We start from the raw sequence: 21,083 nt of genomic DNA on the forward strand, positions 1-21,083 counted from the left end.
GATACGTTCCCACTGAATTCAGATGCACCCCGTCAACGCGGAGATACCTCCACGTGTCCACCTCCAGCTCCCGATGTCTGACTACTAACCCCCCATTGCGAGCCAAATACTTCCCAACCTCCTTATTGGCCTTTACCCCGGCCCTGTTAAGCTTGGACACTGACCTGGCGTTACGCCAGGTGGTGCGAGCCACCATGTCCGACCACACCACCACCGTATGGGTAAAATGCAGCCTGTAGCCTAAGCACGTCGCACTTGATGTCCCGTATAAGGTGTCTACTACACCGAACTCCCAGGTCATTCCCACCAGCATGTAACACTAGAACATTGGGGGGCCTGTCCCACCTAGCAGCCCTGTTAACTTCCGGGACCACCCTGCTCCATAACAGCCCGGGAACACCTATCCACCTAATGCTGGCTTCTGATCTGGAAAAGCCCAGCTGACGGCCATTAGGCCTGACGTCAGCCCTCTTAGCCCCCCAGTGTACAAACGAGTGCCCCAAGATCCACACGAGGCAAGCGCAATCTGAAAGAAAAACGTGCACGCACAACATACACACACCCCAGTGCGACAAAATGGGCAGTAACAGAAAATGTGAGAAGGTATACAAACAGAAAACACAAACACCCCACAAGCAACCCTTCCTGTACTAAACCAGGTGGGGGCGGTTGTAAAGTTTGAATCTGTCAGACTCCCACCTGCCAATACACTTGACCACCGCAGTGTCCAAACCCCACTGTCCGGCCGCCGGGCCCCCTTTCCATAACCCCTCGGGGCCTCATTTTACCAAGAATGGTATAATCCGGCATGCCCCGGATTTTGAACCAAAAAGCCAGGCCGGACAATTTACAGCGCATGGCCGAAAGATACCCCATCAGCCCAAGCATACTAAATATATAACCAGCTGGAAAACTTCCCCGCTGTCACCCTCCGAACCTGCCCGTTGTATCAAAGCCCCCAATTCCCTCCAAACCATATGCCGCATACACACCATCACTTTATGTGATGAAAAAAAACGACACTTTCTGTGAAGTAAAAAATGACGTTTTTGAAACTTCAATTTTCAAAGACGAAGTTGCCTACACACCATCGTTTTTCTCACAATGTTCTTGCAAAGTGAGGTTACGTTCCACCACGTTTTACCATTGAAGCTTGCTTCATAAGTAGCTTCTGGGCATGCGTGGATGAAAAAACGTCTTAAAAAACGACGTTTTTTGCTACACACGGTCAATTTCTGTGAAGTAAAAAGTGCACTTTTGAAAAACGACACATAAAATTGAAGCATGCTTCAATTTTTTTTGGTCGTTTTTTACAAGACATAAAACGACGTTTTCCCCCACACAAAGTCAATTAAAGTGACGTTTTTAAAAACGTCATTTTTTTTCATCACATAAAGTGATGGTGTGTACGGGGCATTAGAGTAGAAGGACAAGGTCGACTCACTCAAAGAGTTTTGAATCAACTCGGAGGCAATTCCAACGCAACCTGCCAGAGATGAGGAGGACAAGGGGTTCCGTGCTGCTCCGCACCCGGTGCCAACATCTGAAACCTGACCAACTAAAAGCGGGAAAGAGCGTCAGCCACCGTATTCGCCACCCCAGGGATATGCACAGCGTACAAGAAAACATTGAGACGTAGACACACTAAAACCAGATACTGCAACAACCGTACAACTGGTAGGGAGGATCCTGACAGAGTTGAGAACCTGCACCACCCCCAGGTTGTCGCAGTGGAGACAAACCTTTTTGTTGCTAAACAATGCCCCCCAGAGCTCCAACGCGACCACCACCAGAAAAAGCTCCAGCAGCACCAAATTCTTTAAGAAGCCCGCCTCTCTCCACGCAGCGGGCCATCGCTCGGCACTCCGCCGACCCCCCAAGAATGCGCCATATCCAGTAGACCCAGCCGCATCCATAAACAGCTCCAGGTCATAGTTGCTGACAGACCCCTCCATCCAGATGGACCTGCCATTGAATTTGTCCAGAAATTCTCGCCGCACCAGCAAATCAGCCCTATGTTCCCTGTTCAGCCTAATGAAATACCTGGGTAAAGCGACCCCAGCCGTGGCAGCCAAAAGCCGTCGGCAAAAAAACCCTGCCCATAGGCATAATACAGCAAGCAAAATTATTATTAATTGCGGCCAAACTGACCTCCTCCTTCAATGCCCGCAGCTTATCGTCAGGCAGACGACATTCCATGGCTCTAGAATCAATTTCTATTCCCAAAAATTTGATGACCTTTGCGGGACCCTCAGTCTTGTTCACCGCTTGAGGAACACCAAACCGCTCCATTATGTGCTGTACCGTTGCCAGCAGTACCCCGCACAACCTAGATGTCGGAGGGCCAATGCAGAGAAAATCATCCAGATAGTGAATCACTGAGTTGACCCCAGCCACGTCCTGCACCACCCATTCTAGAAAAGAGCTGAATGTTTCAAACAGAGAACACGAAATAGAGCAGCCCATAGGCAGGCAACGATCAACGTAAAAGGCCCACAACCAATGACATCCCAAAAAATGAAAACTACGGGGGTGAACCGGGAGTAGACGAAAAGCCATCTCAATGTCCGTTTTAGCCATAAGGGCCCCCTTTCCATAGCGCCGTACCCAAAACACGGCCGCATCAAAAACGGAAAATTGTATACTCACCTTTCCGTAATTTTCCTTTCCTGTAGCATCTTCATGGCAGCACACACTGGGTTGTGACTCCGCCCCCACAACCTGACAGGATTGGTTAGCTATAAATCTGAAGAGGGAACACCCCGCACCATTCTCTGTATATATCATCATTGAACAGCAGGGTGGGCATCTGTGTGCTGCCATGAAGATGCGTCAGGAAAGGAAAATTACGGAAAGGTGAGTATACAATTTTCCATTTTCCTGACGCATTCATGGCAGCACACACTGGGAAATAACTCGCCAGTCGGGAGGGTTCAATGCAAATAGTATTTATTCCCTAAAGAGCAGAAGAATTGGCCCTGATGATGGATCTACCAAAGTCGGCTGTAGACAAGAGAGCAGCGTCCACTCTGTAGTGGGAGATAAACGTATGCCTGGAAGACCAGGTTGCTGCCCTGCAGATGGTTTCTGACGAGACACCACAATATGCTGCCCAGGATGTTGCCACTGCCCTGGTCGAGTGCACCCTGATGCCTTCTGGGATTGCCAATTGTTGAACGGAGTATGCCTTCTCAATAGCTCTGACTAGCCAGGAGGCGATGGTACGGAAAGTAGCTGCTTGGCCACATCTGGCTCCGTGCGGAATAACCAAGAGGGCATCCGTCTTCCGAAGGTGAGTAGTAGCTGAAAGATAGCTGGAGATAGTGGATTTAATGTCCAGAGCGTGAGGTTCGCCATTTTGGGCAGTAAGGCATGGAAGGATGATGTCCTGGTTGTAGTGGAAGGACGAGGCTTCCTTTGGTAAAAAACGGTCTGAAGGCCTTAGTACCACTCTGTCGGGTAGGAAAACTAAATAGGGCTCCTTAGCTATAAGAGCTTGGATCTCTGACACCCTTTTGGCTGAAGCAATAGCGATGAGGAAGGTTAACTTTAGAGTCAGGTCCCACAGGGAAATTGAGTCAAATGGAAAAAAGGGTGGGATGGAAAGGGCCTCTAGAACCACCGAAAGATCCCATGCAGGAAAGGATGGTCTTCTGGGGGGCATGATCTTCAGGCAGGCTTTCATGAATTGGATAACCAAGGGGTGCATAGCCCATCTAGTGCCTGTTTTGGCAGACAGGGCGGATATTTGTACCTTAAGGGTACTTGAATTTAGCCCTTTATCAACGCCCGACTGCAGGAATTGCAGAATTTGGGATGGAACTGGAGAAACGGGATCCCAGCCTTTAAGTTGTGCCATCAGAATGAATCTTTCCTAGACTCTAGTGTAGGTGGAGTTTGTAGAATTCTTCCTGGCTTGCATAAGAGTCGCTATAACTTCTTGGGAGCAACCTTGTTCTCTCTGCCTAATCCTCTCAACCTCCATGCTGTCAGGTGCAGCCTGTCTGGGGCCAGATGGAGGAACTGGCCCTGATATAGGAGGTCCGCTGATACCGGCAGGTGGATTGGAGGTCGGGTGTTGAGCTGTAAGAGGGTCGTGAACCATGGCCGCCTCGGCCAGAATGGCACCCAACGTGATTACTGTGACTGAGGACCTCCGGAGTCTGGCTAAGAACCTTGCTATCAGAGGAGTAGGGGGAAAGATGTACCCCAGTTCAAAGTCCCAAGGGTGAATCAAGCAGTCTGTCCCCTCGGCCGACAGAAAAGGAGCTCTGTATAGGAACCTCGGGCATTTGGTATTTGCTGGTGTTGCCGCTAAGTCGACCTCTGGGATTCCCCACGCCTCAGTCAGAAGGGAGAATGCTCGGTGGCTCAGAGACCACTCGTTGTTTGAGAGTGATTCTTGGCTCAGATAGTATGCCAACATGTTCTGTGCCGCCGGGACATATACTGCATTCAGGTCCAATAGGGGTACTTGGGCCCACTCCACTATGGGTCGCAACCTCCTCCAACAGCGTGTGACTTCGGGTACCACCCTGTCTCTGAATATAGGCTACCGCAACCTTGTTGTCTATCCGGATAAGGACACTCTTCCCTTGAAGCAGGGGTGCGAAAGCTAAGAGGGCTTGAAAGGCTGCTCGGAGCTCCAATACATTCAAGACTATGCCCTGAGCTGGGAAGTGCCACTGTCCCTGGGCTGCCTGGTCCCAGTAATGTGCCCCCCAACCCTTATGGCTGGAATCTGATGTCACTATCTCCAGATTTGGAGGAGCTATAGGCCTGAACCTTCTGAGGTTGGGAGGGTGAGTCCACCACCAAAGCGAGTGCTTCATTCAGTTGGGAATACGAATGGACTGGAACATTGAGGCTCCGTCCCACTGCTTGAGGAAGGCGTTCTGCAAAGTTCTCATGTGCCACTGGGACCACTGCACCATGGGTATGGTTGATGACATGGAGCCCAGCATGCTCAGGCAGGTTCTGGCCGACAGATGACTGAAGGACAATACATTGCGTACCTTCTTCACTAATGGCTCTAACTTCTCTAAGGGCAGCTGTACCCTGTTCTGTTTGGTATCTAATTCCACCCCCAGGAATATCATAACCTGCGAAGGCTGAAGGCTGCTCTTCCGCCAGTTTATTAACCAGCCAAAGTTCTGGAGGGTCGAGATTAGAATCTCTCTCTCTCCCGATCTTCTGCCAAAAGCAGGATATCGTCCAGGTAGTGATGCATCCGCAACCCCTTCTCCCTGAGGAGTTCTATGAGAGGTAGGAGAACCTTTGTGAACATCCTGGGTGCTGAAGAAATGCCGAATGGTAGGCATCGGAACTGGAAGTGACATTGATGGAAAAGCGGAGGAACTTCTGGAAGGCTGGATGAATCAGAATGTGAAGATAGGCATCCGATAAATCTACGGACAGCATCCAGTCTCCCAGGTTCACCGCCAGAAGAATGGACTGGAGACTCTCCATCTTGAAAGCCTCTATTACGATTCTTCCGTTGAGCCATTTGAGGTCCAGAACGGGCCGAAGATCTCCCGACTTCTTTCGCACCAAGAATAAAGGGGAATAAAATCCCCTGCCCCTTAGGTGCGAAGGAACTTCTACGACTGCCCCCTTTTGAATTAACTCCGAGACGTACTGAAGAAGTAGCTTCCTTTTGTCCGGGGAAGATGGTATTTTGGTAGGTTGGAAGATATTTCCTGGTAATGCCCCCATAAAGTTCCATTTGTGGCCGTATCTGACCGTGGAGAGTGTCCATGGGTCTTTTATGTGCTCTGACCAAATCCATGCAAAACTCCTGAGCCTGGCGCCCACCTGAGCTGGGTGGGCAGGTGAGCCTTCAAAAGGACTTCTGCTGGTCCCCCGCGGTGATGGCCTTGGACTTCTGAACCCTCATAAAAGAAGGACGAGTAGACTTCTGAATTCCTTGCCGGGGCGATAGGATCTAGCAGATTACGCCTGAAGGCAGGGCCCTTCTGAGGCTTGGGTCTCCTGTCGGAGGGGATAAGCCCCGACTTTCCCCCAGTGACCTTAGAAATTGCTGAGTCCAGTTTCGCACCAAACAGGTTTGTGCCGTCATACGGTATCTTGCACCAGTTTGACTTTGAAGCTGTGTCAGCGACCCATGGCTTCAGCCATAAGGCTCTGAGGGCCATCACTGAGGCTAGCATGGACCTAGCAGCAGAGCAAATGATATCAACTGAAGCCCATGCCATGAAATCGCCTGCTAACCTGATTTCTTGTAAGGAAGAGATTACTTCACCTTGGTCAGTTCCTTCTAGGAGGGCTTTTTTAGCATTGGCTGCCCATGCAGAGATGGCCTTAGCCACAGCCGCTGTGGTAATAGCTGATCTGCAGGCCCCCCATTGCCGTGGAGTATGCTTTCTTTAGTTCCAAGTCGATCTTACGATCGAGGACATCTCAGAAGGGGACCGCGTCTTCTATCGGCAAGGTGACATGCCTAGCGAGCCGCATCAGTGATGAATCAACAATGGAAGCATTAATAAGGGAGTTGACCTTGGATTCTTTTAAAGGGTACAATTTAGCGAGCTTGTTGGACAGGCTAGGCTACTTGTCCGGTTTTTCCCATTCGTCCTTAATGAGATCCTCCAATTCTTCAATGAAGGGAAATAGCTTGGGATCTCTCCTTAGCTCAGGGAAGTATTTCCCGATTTTCTGAGGTTCCGCTATGGCTTCCTCCCAACCAATAGCCTCTTTAACGGAGCGGGCAAAAGGCTCAACTAAGCCAAAATCAAATCCCGATACTAGCTCACGTTCTTCATAGTCAGAGTGGGTCTCTGCTAGCTGGACATACGAGCCGGGTGCAGATGATGAGCCCGGGATAGGATCATTAGGCAGAGGGGCCGAGGTCTCCAAGATTGACTCCCGTACTGACTCCCTTATGAGTTCTGTAGCCACTCTGGCGTCCGCCTCCTTTTCTCTGGTTGCTTCGTTAAAGCACGTGCGACAAGCTAGTTTCCCTGGCAATGCAAGAGCACCGCACACCCAGCAAGCGTTTGCTGCAGGACAGGTATAATAATGTTTGCGGTGAAATGAGGGTGACCCTCTGCCGTGAGACCGGCTATGACGGGAGCGGCTGCAACGTGATCGGCTATGCCTCGACCGATAGTGGCGGGATGGTGATCTTGACTGACTTCTACGGAACCTCTTGCTTGATGCATGGCTGGATCTCCCACTATGCCGCCGGCTTGCGTCTCTGGGCCTGATGGGACTGCAAAAAAATGCAGTGTTAGTGGCCGGCACTCTTTTGTCTCTTCACTACTTACCTCCTTGGACGGCCTCCTTACCTTGTTTGCTGGTGGTGTTCTGCAAGGGCAGTGGGCTCCATGAAATGTACAGGGACAGCAGCAGGTGTGGTAGCTTAAAAAAGCACAGAGAGGTGGTAAACAGAGAGAAAGAGCTGGTAAGGGCAGAAGGGCCTGGAGAGAGGGAAGAAGCCATAATACCTGGAGTGTTTCCTAGGAATTCTGGGGCAGAGCAGCAGCCTTAGGGAAGAAAAAAGGAAAATTCAGCTTTTTAAAACTGGCGCCGCCGTCGCGGCGCTGATGACGCGCTCATGCGCAATAGCGTCCCACACATCCCGGCGCCATCTTGGATGAGGGCGAAGGAAACCGCCGATGTCATCATTCCACTGCGTGCATGCGCAGAGCGGCCAGAGGACGCGGCGGCTAAGAGAGGACAGCAAAGACCAGCAAGGCTACTGGGCTAAAATGAAAACAACAGGAAAAAAATAGAGGAGTTAAAAAGACAGTATAAGTGCTGGAAGAAGCAAATAGAGGAGCCACTGCCGAAATTAAGCTCATTTAAAGCTTGTAAATATGCCAGGATATATTGCCAGGATAAGACCTGAACAAACCCTTGAGACCACCAGAGCGTGGTTCCCACCATAAAGCTCTATTAGAGACTGTACAGGAGGGACTTCCAAACAGGAGAGGCTTGAACCTGCTGGGGCGATTGCGGTAAGAGGCAAATCTTCTTGTTACGTCCAGTCTTGTCAGGTGAGGATAAATAAGAGAATGGTGCGGGGTGTTCCCTCTTCAGATTTATAGCTAACCAATCCTGTCAGGTTGTGTGGGCGGAGTCACAACCCAGTGTGTGCTGCCATGAATGCCTCAGGAAAGAGGTATATGATACTGCACATGCCTCAGGGTCAATGGCATCATTGACTGAGCCGCCTTTTGGAAACGAAAGATGGTGTATAAGCCAAAATTTATTGGGCTCCTTCTTTGGAACGACGCCCAGCGGTGAAACCACCAAATCCTCCAATGGGGGGTACGGAAAAGGGCCGCACATGCGGCCCAAAGACACTTCTTTGGCCAGCTTTTCAGAAACCATGTCAGAATGTAACATGGTGGACCGAAGGTTGTCCGCCGCAGGGGGAATTCGCGTGAGGGAACAAGGAATCAAAAAAACCTTCCGCAAAACCCTCCCTCAACAACCGAGCCGCATGACGATCCGGATACCTATTTAGAAAGGGGGATATCCTGTCGACCCTCACCGAAGTCAGGCCTCTTTCCCGCAGCATTTTCCGGCCTTAAAGCAACGAGAGAGGGGATGAGCCCCCCCACAGTGAGAGCATTCATGCTTGTAATGGCAGTTCGCTCCGAACCTGCAAGCAGCCTCGTTGAACTGCCAACACTGACTCCGCTTCTTTGTGGCCGATTGCCCAGGGGTGGTAGGACTCCCACCCCCATCGGAAAAAACGGTGTGGACACCCGTGGAGAGGACATAAGTTTCATCCACAGACTGATGTCCTTATGATCCCACCGAAGTGTGTTGGCCAAATTGTTCGTCGTACCGCAGCCATGCCACACCACCATAAACCCTCTGGGTTTCGCCGATGGAATCCAGATAGCAAAACAGCGGGGAACAATTCTCGGGTGCTTTTTCACCAATAACACTCGCCAAAATGGCAAATGCCTGTAACCAGTTGCTGAACGTATGCGGGTCAACCGGTAGCGACACTTTTCCTCGTCCTCTTTCTTGGATTACTCAGGATTCACCCTGTCCAAGTACATTTTTTCCAGGGGGAGTATCATGAAGATCTCCACATACTCCCCCTGCCAAATCTTCTCCCGCACAGCGGCCCCTCGAAGCAGATTTCGCACGAACTACTGCCGCAGCCCTTGGCACGGTTGGCACAGAACTCGCCGCAACACCCTCACATGCCTGACCCCATCTGACACCCAAGCCGACACTGGCAAAGAGCTCGCCGGTGCGCCTGCATCAAAGCGCTGAACCAACGACCGCAGACCGACCAGCAGGTCGCGCACAGCTGTGGCATCACCCGCTGGGGCAGACGGGGCCCCCCACTCCTGCTGCAGCAAACCCCAACACCCGTGGCCTGCCCACACGAACAGAAGGAAGCATAACAGAAGAAGAAACATTAGGCATGGATGAGATCCTGCAGCCGCCGATCCCGAATCCTGATCCCGAATCCACCACGGCCCTCCGAATCGGCGCGATATCCTCGACCTCGCTGGACAGCTCACCCACCAAGCCGCATGATTCTTGGGACCACCTGTAGACCGGGCTGGTGATGTGCAGCCCGCCGAGGGTCCTGGCTGTTCGTCGTCATCCGTCCTCCACTGCTAAACCACAGGACTGCCGATCCCGGTCATGGCAGTGTGGCCCCTCTTTACCCCCCACTGCTGGGAGGGGCCTTGCTTCTCACCTCAGGCACTGGAATCCTTGGACCCCAACTGGGTCCAGGTTTATTAGGGTCGCCGGCCACTGCTGGGGATGTGCCCGGACTCATGGTGCGACTCCTCCCACGCTGAGCCACCATGCCCGGCGCAATACGCACTGGAGATGGTGCCGCTGTCTCGCGGGTTTTCTTGCGCTCCGGGGATGGGGAAAGACTGTGACCCCGTCCTGCCGAGCTCTGCCCCTGATGGGGATTCTTCCCAGCTCCCACGCTCGCTCCAGACAGGGGAGGCTGAGCCGAGGGTCCGTTCCCGGGGTCTAGGTGACCTAGGGGTCACCAAGAGCACAGTGGCACTGAGCTCTAGGTGAAGTAGGAGGGCTGAAGCGTTCCGGGGGGTGAGCCTGCCAAGCATGCGGCCCCCTCGAGCTGGTGTGATCCCCGGCGGCCGCACCTTGCATGGCTGCGAGCTGTCTCTGCAGACAATCAGTCCCCATTTGGGCCGCCATAGCCTGGAGCTGCTCCGCCAGGTCCCGGGATTCCGCCATGTGAAACAGAGGAGAGAGCAAGCAGTGTGGCCAGCACAGGAACGTTTCTCCTCGTGTGCTGGCCAGAGCTGCTGTGTGCCCTATGACCCCCACACTGCCCAGCCTCCCTGCACTGACCAGCCAATCTTGCTCCCCCTGCCTTCTGCTCACCAGAAAATGTAACCCCCAGTAGCCCAGTCTGACTGGGCACCTTTCTCATGCTGCCCTCCAGTATGTGTGTATTAAAATTCTTGTTTTGCATAGGGACCTTTTTGGATAGCTTCAGAGTATGTTAAAATTTGATAGTCATAGCCAAATATGGCATTTATTCAAAAATTGCTAAATACAGCAAAAAAAATTGAAATGGTTACTTACTAAATGCACTCAAAATATTCCCTTTAAATGTATTGATACATACTGTAGTTGGGTCTAACACAAATTTTATGAATTCTGCAGGAGTTGCTGGCAGTAACAAAGAAGAAAGCGCACTTATCGACATGGTGAACGACGGAGCGGAAGATTTGAGGCAGAAATTCGGTCGCTTGATTTTCATGGAATTTGTAAGTGTCATTACCACTAGCTAACTAGAGGGTGAAATTTGAAAAATTTGTTTTCCTGATGTGCTCCATGGAACCATATACATGTGGGTTGGCCCCGCCTTCATAACTACCCAATAGGACCCCTCCCTATAAATTTCAGCTGTGGGCTCTCAGCCGTGTTCCTTTTTTGTCCTCTTCCGTAGGACCATGTGTTTTTGGTTCTCCTACAGTACCTGTTGCCGAGAATGTGTTTCCAGCACGACAGCATCGCGCTGATTCTCGGCGACAGGGTGCCGACATCTCGCACTCGCTGGAATAGACAAAGCACATTCCAGCGAGCAGGTCATAGAAGCGACGGGAGATACGACTTGGATTCCCGCGAATTCTAGCTGCACCGTTTGGTATGAATCCTGAGAGGGAGAACTCCACGCCAAATTTTAAATAAAAAACCGACATGGGTTCCCCCCCCAGGAGCATACCAGGCCCTTAGGTCTGGTATGGGTTGTATGGAGACCCCCCTACACCGAAAAACCGACGTGGGGGTCCCCCCATAATCCATACCAGACCTGTATCCAAAGCACGCTACCCGGCCGGCCAGGAAAGGAGTGGGGACGAGCGAGCGCCCCCCACCTCCTGAGCCGTATCAGGCCGCATGCCCTCAACATGGGAGGGTTGGGTGCTCTGGGGCAGGGGGCGCACGGCGGCCCCCCCCACCCCAGAGCACCCTGTCCCCATGTTGATAAGGACAGGGCCTCTTCCCGACAACCCTGGCCGTTGGTTGTCGGGGTCTGCGGGCGGGGGGTTAATCGGAATCTGGGAGCCCCCTTTAATAAGGGGGCCCCCAGATACTGGCCCCCCACCCTAGGTGAATGAATATGGGGTACATCGTAACCCTACCCATTCACCTGGAGGCAAAGTGTAAAAGAAAAAAAAACACACAACACAGGGTTTTTAAAGTAATTTATTAGTCAGCTCCGGGGGCCCCCCTGTCTTCTTTAGCTCTTTTAGCAGGGGGGCCTTCTTCTTCCGCTCTCCGGGGGTCTTCTCCGCTCTCCGGGGGTCTTCTTCCGCTCTCCGGGGGTCTTCTTCCGCTCACCGGGGGTCTTCTCCCATCTTCTCCGCTGTCATCTCGGCACCGGTTTTTCTCCCGCTCGCTCTCCGGTGCCTTCTTCTTCAGGGCTGGCCGCCGCTATCTTCATGTGTTAGCTCGATTACTAGCAGCACTTTGGGTACATAGCTCATACGCTACTTGCTCATTACGCCATATTTTACTTGTGATCACTTGTACTCGTCTTTCACTGGGCTTGTACTTTTTTATCTATTTTATATATTTTTATCCAGTTTTTTGTTTATTTTGGCTTTTATTTTCTATGCCTAATAAAGGCTTGTTTTGGGATTAACCGCACTATGTGAGTACGTTTTCCCTTACATGGTTTCTACGTTTGGCCTGCATACTACACTCTTTCATCTGAGAACCACACCTGCACGAGCTGTCTCCTCTCATTGGATTGGACCCGTCCTGGCGGATTAAAGGCTGGCACATCAAACAGCTTCCCTATTGACATCACGGCTGCCTAGGAGCTCGTACATGCGTGTTTGACATACCGTCGCTGACGTGTATGTCCACACTTTCCGGTAAGAGTACCCATCTTTATACTTGTTTATTTGGATACCATTGTGGATTGCTGATGAGGTTCCAACTGCTTATTAAGAACATCTGAGTTCCATACCTGAGAAGATCACAACATCTTCCATTCCTCTACAGTCATCTGGTCTTTTCCACAAAGAACTTTTGACCAACTCCAATAAAGGAAATACATTGCATATATATATTTCTTTGGACTGTATAGGCCATTTTGACCTTGGACTATCACATTTACATTTTGGAGTTACACGTATAAATTATATGGACTTCATTTGAGGTTCTCATTATCATTTATTTTTGTGTCCTCTCACCTATCACGGTGTGTTTATATTACACATTATCCAGCTAGATCTCACTTTCTAGCTGTCTTTCAGGTTATTTACCTGTCACATTACTTGGGGGTGTGTCCCCCTCTTTTTTCTTTTTTAAATTTCTTTGATTTTTCACTGAACTTTGATTATTCACCATATTTTTTGATTCATTTCACTGAATACTCAGCGCTGCACTTTTTCTTTTTTATTTTTACGATTACTAGCAGCGGCCAGCCAGCTCTTCTTCTGTCTTATGTCTTCTTCTCTTTCTCCCATGTTGACACGATGCTTCTTCCCGCTGTTATGCCGGGTGTCCGGTGCGCAATGATTTATATAGGCCTCTCTTGAGCATGATGGGACTGTGACATCATAAGAGAGGCCTATATAAATCATCGCACACCGGACACCCGGCATAACAGCGGGAAGAATCGTCGTGTCAACATGGGAGGAAGAGAAGAAGACAGAAGAAGAGCGGGCTGGCTGGCCGCTGCTAGTAATCGAGCTAACACACGAAGATAGCGGCGGCCAGCCCTAAAGAACAAGGCACCGGAGAGCGAGCTGGAGAAGAACCGGGGCCGAGATGACAGCGGAGAAGATGGGAGAAGACCCTCGGAGAGCGGAAGAAGACCCCCGGAGAGCGGAAGAAGACCCCTGGAGAGGGAAGAAGACCCCCGGAGAGCGGAAGAAGAAGGCCCCCCCTGCTAAAAGAGCTAAAGAAGACAGGGGGGGGCCGGAGCTGACTAATAATTTACTTTAAAAACTCTGTGTTGTGTGTTTTTTTTTCTTTTACACTTTGCCTCCAGGTGAATGGGTAGGGGTACGATGTACCCCATATTCATTCACCTAGGGTGGGGGGCTGGTATCTGGGGGGCCCCTATTAAAGGGGTCTCCTAGATTCCGATAAGCCCCTGCCCGCAGACTCCGACAACCAATGGCTAGGGTTTTCGGGAAGAGGCCCTGTCCTTATCAACATGGGGACAGGGTGCTCTGGGGTGGGGGGGCCCTGCAGTGCGCCCCCTTGCCCCAGAGCACCCAACCCCCCATGTTGAGGGCATGCGGCCTGGTACGGCTCAGGAGGGGGGGCGCTCGCTCATCCCCATTCCTTTCCTGGCCAGCCGGGTAGCGTGCTTTGGATACGGGTCTGGTATGGATTGTGGGGGGACCCCACATCATTTTTTCGGCGTAGGGGGGTCTCCTTACAACCCATACCAGACCTAAGGGCCTGGTATGCTCCTGGGGGGGGGGGGAACCCATGTCGGTTTTTTATTTAAAATTTGGTGTGGAGTTCTTCCTCTCAGGATTCATACCAAACGCCGCAGCTAGAATTGGCGGGAATCCAATTCGGATCTCCCATCGCTTCTATGACGACTTTGTCTCCCTCGCGGCAAGCCAGCTCGGCGCTGGCTCCCGCGATGGGGCTCGTAGGTGGTCAATCTCGCCGAGAAAAGGAGCGAGATTGACACAATATCGCGGTCACCTACTGTACCTGAAGACGATTGTTCCTACGATCAAGATCGGCCGATGATATGGCGTCTCATCCCTCGGATAAGTCTTGACTGTTAAGCAGGGTATGGAGTGTATTGCAGAGTAGCGCTGAAGAGCTGGATTATGTCTTCCACTGGAGAGATGAGCGCGCACAGGGCTAAATACCTAGCAATGTGCAGGGTGGCCATTATCTGCTGAAAGCCCGGTGTGTGTATGGATGCGGTGTCCCTGGCCAAATCGATCGTAGGTGGTGGTAAGCAGTATCGCCTTCATGGCAGCAGTGTTTATGTTTGTTGTATTGTTTCCCTGTTTTCCATATGCTGTTTTTTTATGATTGCATCATGCCCAGTGAGCGGCTGGTTCCCGTGCGTTCCAGCTGCCGCTCCCTCTTACTTCCGGGTTTCCATCTGCGTTCTACAAATGGACGGACCCGAAAATGAAAGCAAGGTTTGGTTCGCGCATGCGCGCGAGTATCGCCGTCGTTTTTAAAAAAAAGTCGGGGGAAATCTGTGAAGCTCGGGATCGATCGTTCGAAACGGCGGTTTCCCGGTGCATTTACAGAGACTACCCCAGGTAAGTGCTCGTTCAGAACGTTCAGTTTTAGCATGTGTTTTAGTCGTTTGAGATCTGGTGTTTGACTCTCCCATCTGCAATGTGTCTGTTCTACTATGGATTCTTCATTGCCCCTAGTGGCCAGCCCTCTCTCAGCAGGTAAAATTGGAAAACTATGTTTTTATTTTCCTGTTGGGGGGGGAAGAGAGTGGAATATAGGGCATTGTCATGACTATGCTTCTCTCTCTCTCTCTCTCTCTCTCTCTCTCTCTATTCTTCTTTTTTTCAGCCCTTCTAGGTCTGACCAACATCACAGCGAGTCCCGCAGATGCAGCGGGTCCTCTAAATCGCACCACCGGCACTCATCTTCTAGACACCATAATTCTTCGAAATCCAGACATCCCAGTAGGGATACTCCTCACCCCCCCTCATCTCGCAGCAAGAGTTCAGAGAGATTTTGTTGGGGGTGCAAGGCTCCGGTTTCTGCTAGCAAGTCCCTTTGCGATCATTGTTTTTCAAAGGCAGCCAATGAAAGGGAAGGTGCAGACAAACACCTAGAAGCATTGGTTAAGCGGGTCGTGGAAAAGTCGCTACAGGAGAGAGATGCCAGATTGCAGCATGATTCTCCTCCAGACCCAATGATTCCCTTGTTGGATCAGGGACAAATGCATGAGACTTTTGAAGTCGCTCAAACAAGCCATCTCTCAGCTCCCCCCCTCAGAGAGTGGTTCAGAAGTGGATGATACAGGGATAGGCTTTGATTATGCCTTAGTTCCTGCTTTAGTGAAAGCAGTCAAGGAAGTTTTGAATTTGGAAGATCCAATTATCTCTCCTCCCAAACAAAGAAAACTTTTTAAACAGCTCATTAAGGAGCGACATTATTTTCCGTTTGTCACAGAAATAGGTGCCATTATTTCAGAAGAATGGGGTAAACCTGATAAAAAAAAAAGGCTCTATGCAGTCAAAAATGGCAAAATTATATCCTTTTAAAGAGGAAGACGTGAAACATCTTGACTCTACTCCATTGGTTGATGCAGCTTTGATGCGTTTGGTGAGATACGTAACCCTTCCCTTGGAAGATACGGTTTCTTTCAAAGATCCTCTAGAGAGACGGATTGATTCAGACCTGAAGAGAATCTACCTGACAGCAGGATCAGTCTGTAAACCAATTCTGGCTTTAGCAGCTGTCTCAAAAGCCTTGGAGGTTTGGTCAGACAATGTGAATGATTCCCTCAGAAGTATCTCTGAAGAAATGGCCAAGAGCTCTCCTATTCAGGAAATCAGGCTAGCATCTGCCTTTCTGGGGAGGCCTCTATTGATGTTATTCGCCTAGCGGCTCGAGTAATGTTGTCAGCGGTTACTGCCCGCTGTGCCTTATGGCTTCATCCCTGGTCGGCGGATCCAGCTTCAAAGCAAGCTTGGTGCCGCATTCCCTTTTGAAGGCTCGTCTCGCTTTGGCAATAAACTTGATAGTGCCATTTTCCGGGCCACAGGTGGTAAGTCGGGGGCCCTCCCTCAGTACAGGCGTGTACAAAATCAGGAACGCACTTTTTTTTAGAGCACAGAATCTTCAAGGCCCTGGAAATCCAGACAGTCTTCTTTCAAGAAGCAAACTAAGAGTACTCCTTCTAGTAATCAGGAGTCTACTGAAAAGTCTTTCTGAAATTGGGCGGCCTCAATTCACAATTTTTGGACCATCAAGACGGTCTCTTTAGGCCACGTACACCTGGGTCTTCAACAGCAGCCCCAGGCTCAGATTCATGCCTACAAATCTTCCATGTACAGAAGAAAACAAACAAATCCTATTATGTAAGCTCTTTAGTAACTCAAGGCGCAGCCATTACTGTTCCAGAGGGCGAACGAGGTGAAGGCATGTACTTGGAGACCAGTAATAGACTTGACTCATCTCAACCGATTTATTCGGAAAGAAATTCAAAATGGAGTCACTATTGACAATCCAGCAGTCCATCCATCCAGGAGATTGGTTAGTGTCAATAGACCTGAAAGATGCATACTTCCACGTTCCAGTAGAGGGAGACTATCAAAAGTATCTCCGCTTTGCGGTAGGCAATCAACACTTACAGTTCACCTGCCTACCATTTCGTCTCACAACATCACCTCAGGTGTTCTCCAAAGTTCTGCTAGCCGTTGTGGCTCTCCTCCGAGTGAAAGGAGTTCGCCTTCATCACTACCTAGACGATCTCTTACTTCTAGCTCAAGACAGAAGTCAACTCCTGGAACACATGGACCTAGTAATTGCCACTCTCCAAGAATTCAGATGGCTATTGAATTTGGAGAAGAGTCATCTTGTTCCAACACAATCTCTGATATTTCTAGGTGCCCTCTTCAACACAATAGAAGGCACCATTTGATTGCCTGAAGAGAAAATTGCAACAACACTTGCTGCTCCTCACCTATCTGCTCTTCAATGTTTTAAAGGTGATTGGCACCATGGTAGCCACCATTCCTATGGTGAAGTGGGCTCAGTGACACACTCACCCATTCCAAAAGGGTTTCTCCAGCAATGGGACTTCCCCAGCAAGAGTCAACGCATCATGCTCACTCAACCCATGAGAAAGTCTCTTCTGTGGTGGCTTCAGGTGAAGAATCTCCGCAACTGTCATTCGATTTGTCCCATCACTTGGGTTACAATAACCTCAGATGCCAGCAATCAGGGCTGGGGCGTTCATTGCCTGACAGAAATAGTCCTAAGGCAGGTGGAGCACACCTTCTCAAGGAACTGTATCCAACATACTGGAGCTGCCTTTCAGGCGCTCATATCCTTCCGCCATCTATTAATGGATTCCTCTGTGATGCTCAGGCTGGACAACACAACCGCTGTTGCTTACATAAGGAAGCAGGGTGGAACCCACAGCTCGTCCTTATTCCGAGAGGTGGAGCCAATTATGAATTGGGCCCAGAAGAACCTAGCCAACATCTCGGCAGTGTACATTCTGGGGGTCCAGAATGTTCAAGCGGACTTTCTATCACAAATCCAATTGAACAACAACGAATGGTCTCTGCACATAGAAGTGTTCAATTGGCTTCTAACACTGGGAGTGTCCCCAGAAGTGGATCTGTTTGTGTCCCCATACAACCACAAGTTGATCAAGTATTATTCAAGGTTCCGGGATCCCCAAGCCTATGGGATAGACGCTCTCACAGATCAATGGAAATTCAGCATAGCATATGCCTTTCCACCAATACCTGTAATTCTTCAGTTTCTTCGCTAACTCAGATCAGAGGATGTAGAAATCCTAGCAGTGATTCCATTTTGGCCCAACAGGCCATGGTTTTCCCTTCTAACGCGCCTCAGTGACCGGGACTCGATCCCTCTTCCTCTCTCAGGGCACAACGTTGCACCAATATCCGGCTCATCTGCACCTCAGGGTGTGGTTCTTGAGAGGGGAAGGTTTGAAGCATTAGGATGTCCCGAAGAAGCCATTTCAACTCTTCTTAACGCTAGAAGAAATGTAACTACAAAGTTTACGAGCGTATCTGGTCAAAATTTACAGATCATATGTCTTTCAGAACTAACCCTTGCAGTTCCCCAGAGGTCCAAGATATACTCAGTTTTTTACAAACGGGTTTGGACTTACCTTTAACAATCAGTTCACTTCGAGTGCAAATCTCAGCCATCTCTGCATTTACTGGAATCTCTTGGGCCAATCATCCCTTGGTTCGCCGGTTCTTCAAGGGTGCCATGCGGCTTAGACCTCAGAGAAAACCAAGGTTCCCCAAATGGGATCTGCCTCTTGTCCTGGGCTATCTTACTACGATCAGCTCTGATCCGAATAAACCACTATCAGCTAAGGATCTTACTCTCAAGACCGTCTTTCTAGTAGCGGTCACTTCAGCTAAAAGAGTCTCTGACATCAGAAATCTGGGTTCAAAAGAACCATTCTTGGCCTTCTTTCCAGATAGAGCAGTATTAATTCCTATGCTGGGCTCAAATCCTAAAGTTACATAAATTTTTCATGAAAATCAGGAAATTGTACTACCCACTTTTGGGTTATCTGAAGATCAAAGTATTCATCCCCTTGATGTGGGGCACACATTAATTCAATATCTGGAAATGACAGAATCTTTCAGACAAACAGATTTTCTTTTCATTTTTCTTCATGGAAAGAACAAAGGAAAAGGGCCTCAATCAGATCCATTGCAGCTTGGATAGTTCAGACCATCCAGAGGGCATACAAAGCCAAGGGCTTGGCACCTCCAGAGGCAGTGTCTGCGCACTCAAACTGGAGCATTTTGACTTCTTGGGCAGCCTCACGTCATGTCGCACCTGAAGTTATATGTAGAGCGGCTTCGTGGCCGTCTATTAATACGTTTTGTTTCCCACTATTGTGTTGAACCGGCTGCTTTATCTTCACTGAATTTTAATTTACAAGTGCTGCCAGTTGACAGTGTTAAATTATTAATTTTCTTGCCTTAGCATTTTGCCCGCCCGGGTGTGTTTGGCGAGTTATTTCCCACACGTATGCTGCCATGGAGCATGTCAGGAAAACGGAACATTTATTATCAAATACTTGCCGTAATTTTCCTTTCCTGATAGGCTCCATTGCAGCAGGAGTCCCTCCCAATGCTTGGAGTAGGCTAGTTACGGAACACGGCTGAGAGCTCACAGCTGAAATTTATAGGGAGGGGTCCTATTGGGAAGTTATGGAGGCGAGGGCCAACCCACACGTATGCTGCCATGGAGCCTATCAGGAAAGGAAAATTACAGTAAGTATTTGATAATACATTTTCCGTGATGAGTGATCATAACTCATCTCTTCCTTCCTTTCTAAATGAATTTAAACCAATCGACAATTTGTCCTTTGCAAGCAAGTTTTTTTCCTGCATTCCACTGTATGTAAAATTAGTATTTTCACACAAACTTATCCTTATGCAAATACCTAGTTAACATCAGTGGTATTAAGAAGTATTTTATATCGTTTTGAAAATATTATTACAGGTTAAATTATTACTAAAGGCTCTATGTAACAGTCTAAACATGTGCTAAATCTAGTTACTATGAGATGCACAAACCTCATTAACCACTTCAGCCCCAGACCATTTGGCTGCCCAAAGACCAGAGCACTTTTTGCGATTTGGCACTGCATAGTTTTAGCTGACAATTGCGCTGTCGTGTGACGTGGCTCCCAAACAAAATTGACTTCCTTTTTTCCCCACAAATAGAGCTTTCTTTTGGTGGCATTTGATCACCTCTGCATTATTTTTTTTTGCGCTATAAGCGAAAAAAAGAGTGACAATTTAAAAAAAAAAAGCAATATTTTTTACTTTTTGCTATCACAGGGAGCTGTGATCAGTGTCCTGTCGCTAGGCAGAATGGGGAAATGCTTGTTTACATCTCATTTCCCCCGTTCTTCCTCTCCGTGAGACGATCCCGGGACTCTTAGGCCCCGTACACACGGGAGGATAATCAGCTGAAAACATGTCCGCCCGGAGATTTCTGTATGATGGTTGTACACACCATCAGACAGAAATCCGCGCGTAAACAATACGCGGGGCGTGGCCGCACCGTCGCCGCGACGATGACGCATGCGTGGAAGTTCAATGCTTCTACGCATGCGTCGAATCAGTACGACGCATGCAAGGGATGGCGGTCGGTCGGACGTGTCCGATGAGTCTGTACAGACAACCGAACACGTCCGACGGACAGGTTTCCAGCGGACAGATTTCTTAGCGTGCTAAGAAATTTTTAACCGCTGGAAACTGTTCGATCCGGTCGTGTGTACGGGGCCTTAGAGGACTTAGAGTCTGCGGGACCCGAGGTCACACTCACGAAGTGCGCACCCACAATGCCGTGTCTTAAAGGGTGACGTGTATATATACACGTTGATATGCCCAGCCGTGCCATTCTGCAGAAGTATATGGGAGTGACACGGTCCTTAAGTGGTTAAGTAAACAAAAAGCGTCCTTTACCTTCCCTTACTGAGCCATATCTTTGTCTCACATGCACCCCCTCCCAGACACTGCAGCTCACAGTGAAAGGGTTTTTAGCAACAGAAACAGTGTGTAAGGGCTTACCTTGGTTGGAGTCCATAATGCAGCGTTGTATGCTCACCATTGCAAATACACACAGCCCACAGTAACAAAGTAAGAAGCTACCTGGGCTGTGAGTCTGTGCATGGGGGCTTGACAGGGATTAGCCAAAGGATAGTCTAAGTAAAGCCATAGTCAGAGATTCCAAAATTCAGAATAAACGATCAACATAGCCAGGGTCAGAAGCCGGAGTCAGTCTTGTAGCTGTAACTAGAACACACTAACCTTTGGAAATGATAGAAACAGAATAATGAACTGACACATCCCTTAGAGCGGGGATAAGCAATTAGCGGACCTCCAGCTGTTGCC

General features: G+C 49.6%; 1 protein-coding gene across 1 annotated transcript in view; it reads left to right on the forward strand.

Annotated features, from left to right (window-relative positions):
* The window catches only part of LOC120909159 (glutathione S-transferase P 1-like), a 206,210-nt gene that overhangs the window by 158,058 nt on the left and 27,069 nt on the right, over window positions 1-21,083 (forward strand). Inside the window, exon 5 of the mRNA XM_040320865.1 lies at window positions 10,648-10,751. Within this exon, the coding sequence (XP_040176799.1) occupies window positions 10,648-10,751 (104 nt within the window). The remainder of the gene's footprint in view (window positions 1-10,647; window positions 10,752-21,083) is intronic.

This window comes from Rana temporaria, chromosome 8 (genome assembly GCF_905171775.1).
Source record: "Rana temporaria chromosome 8, aRanTem1.1, whole genome shotgun sequence".
Classification (NCBI taxonomy): Eukaryota; Metazoa; Chordata; class Amphibia; order Anura; family Ranidae; genus Rana; species Rana temporaria.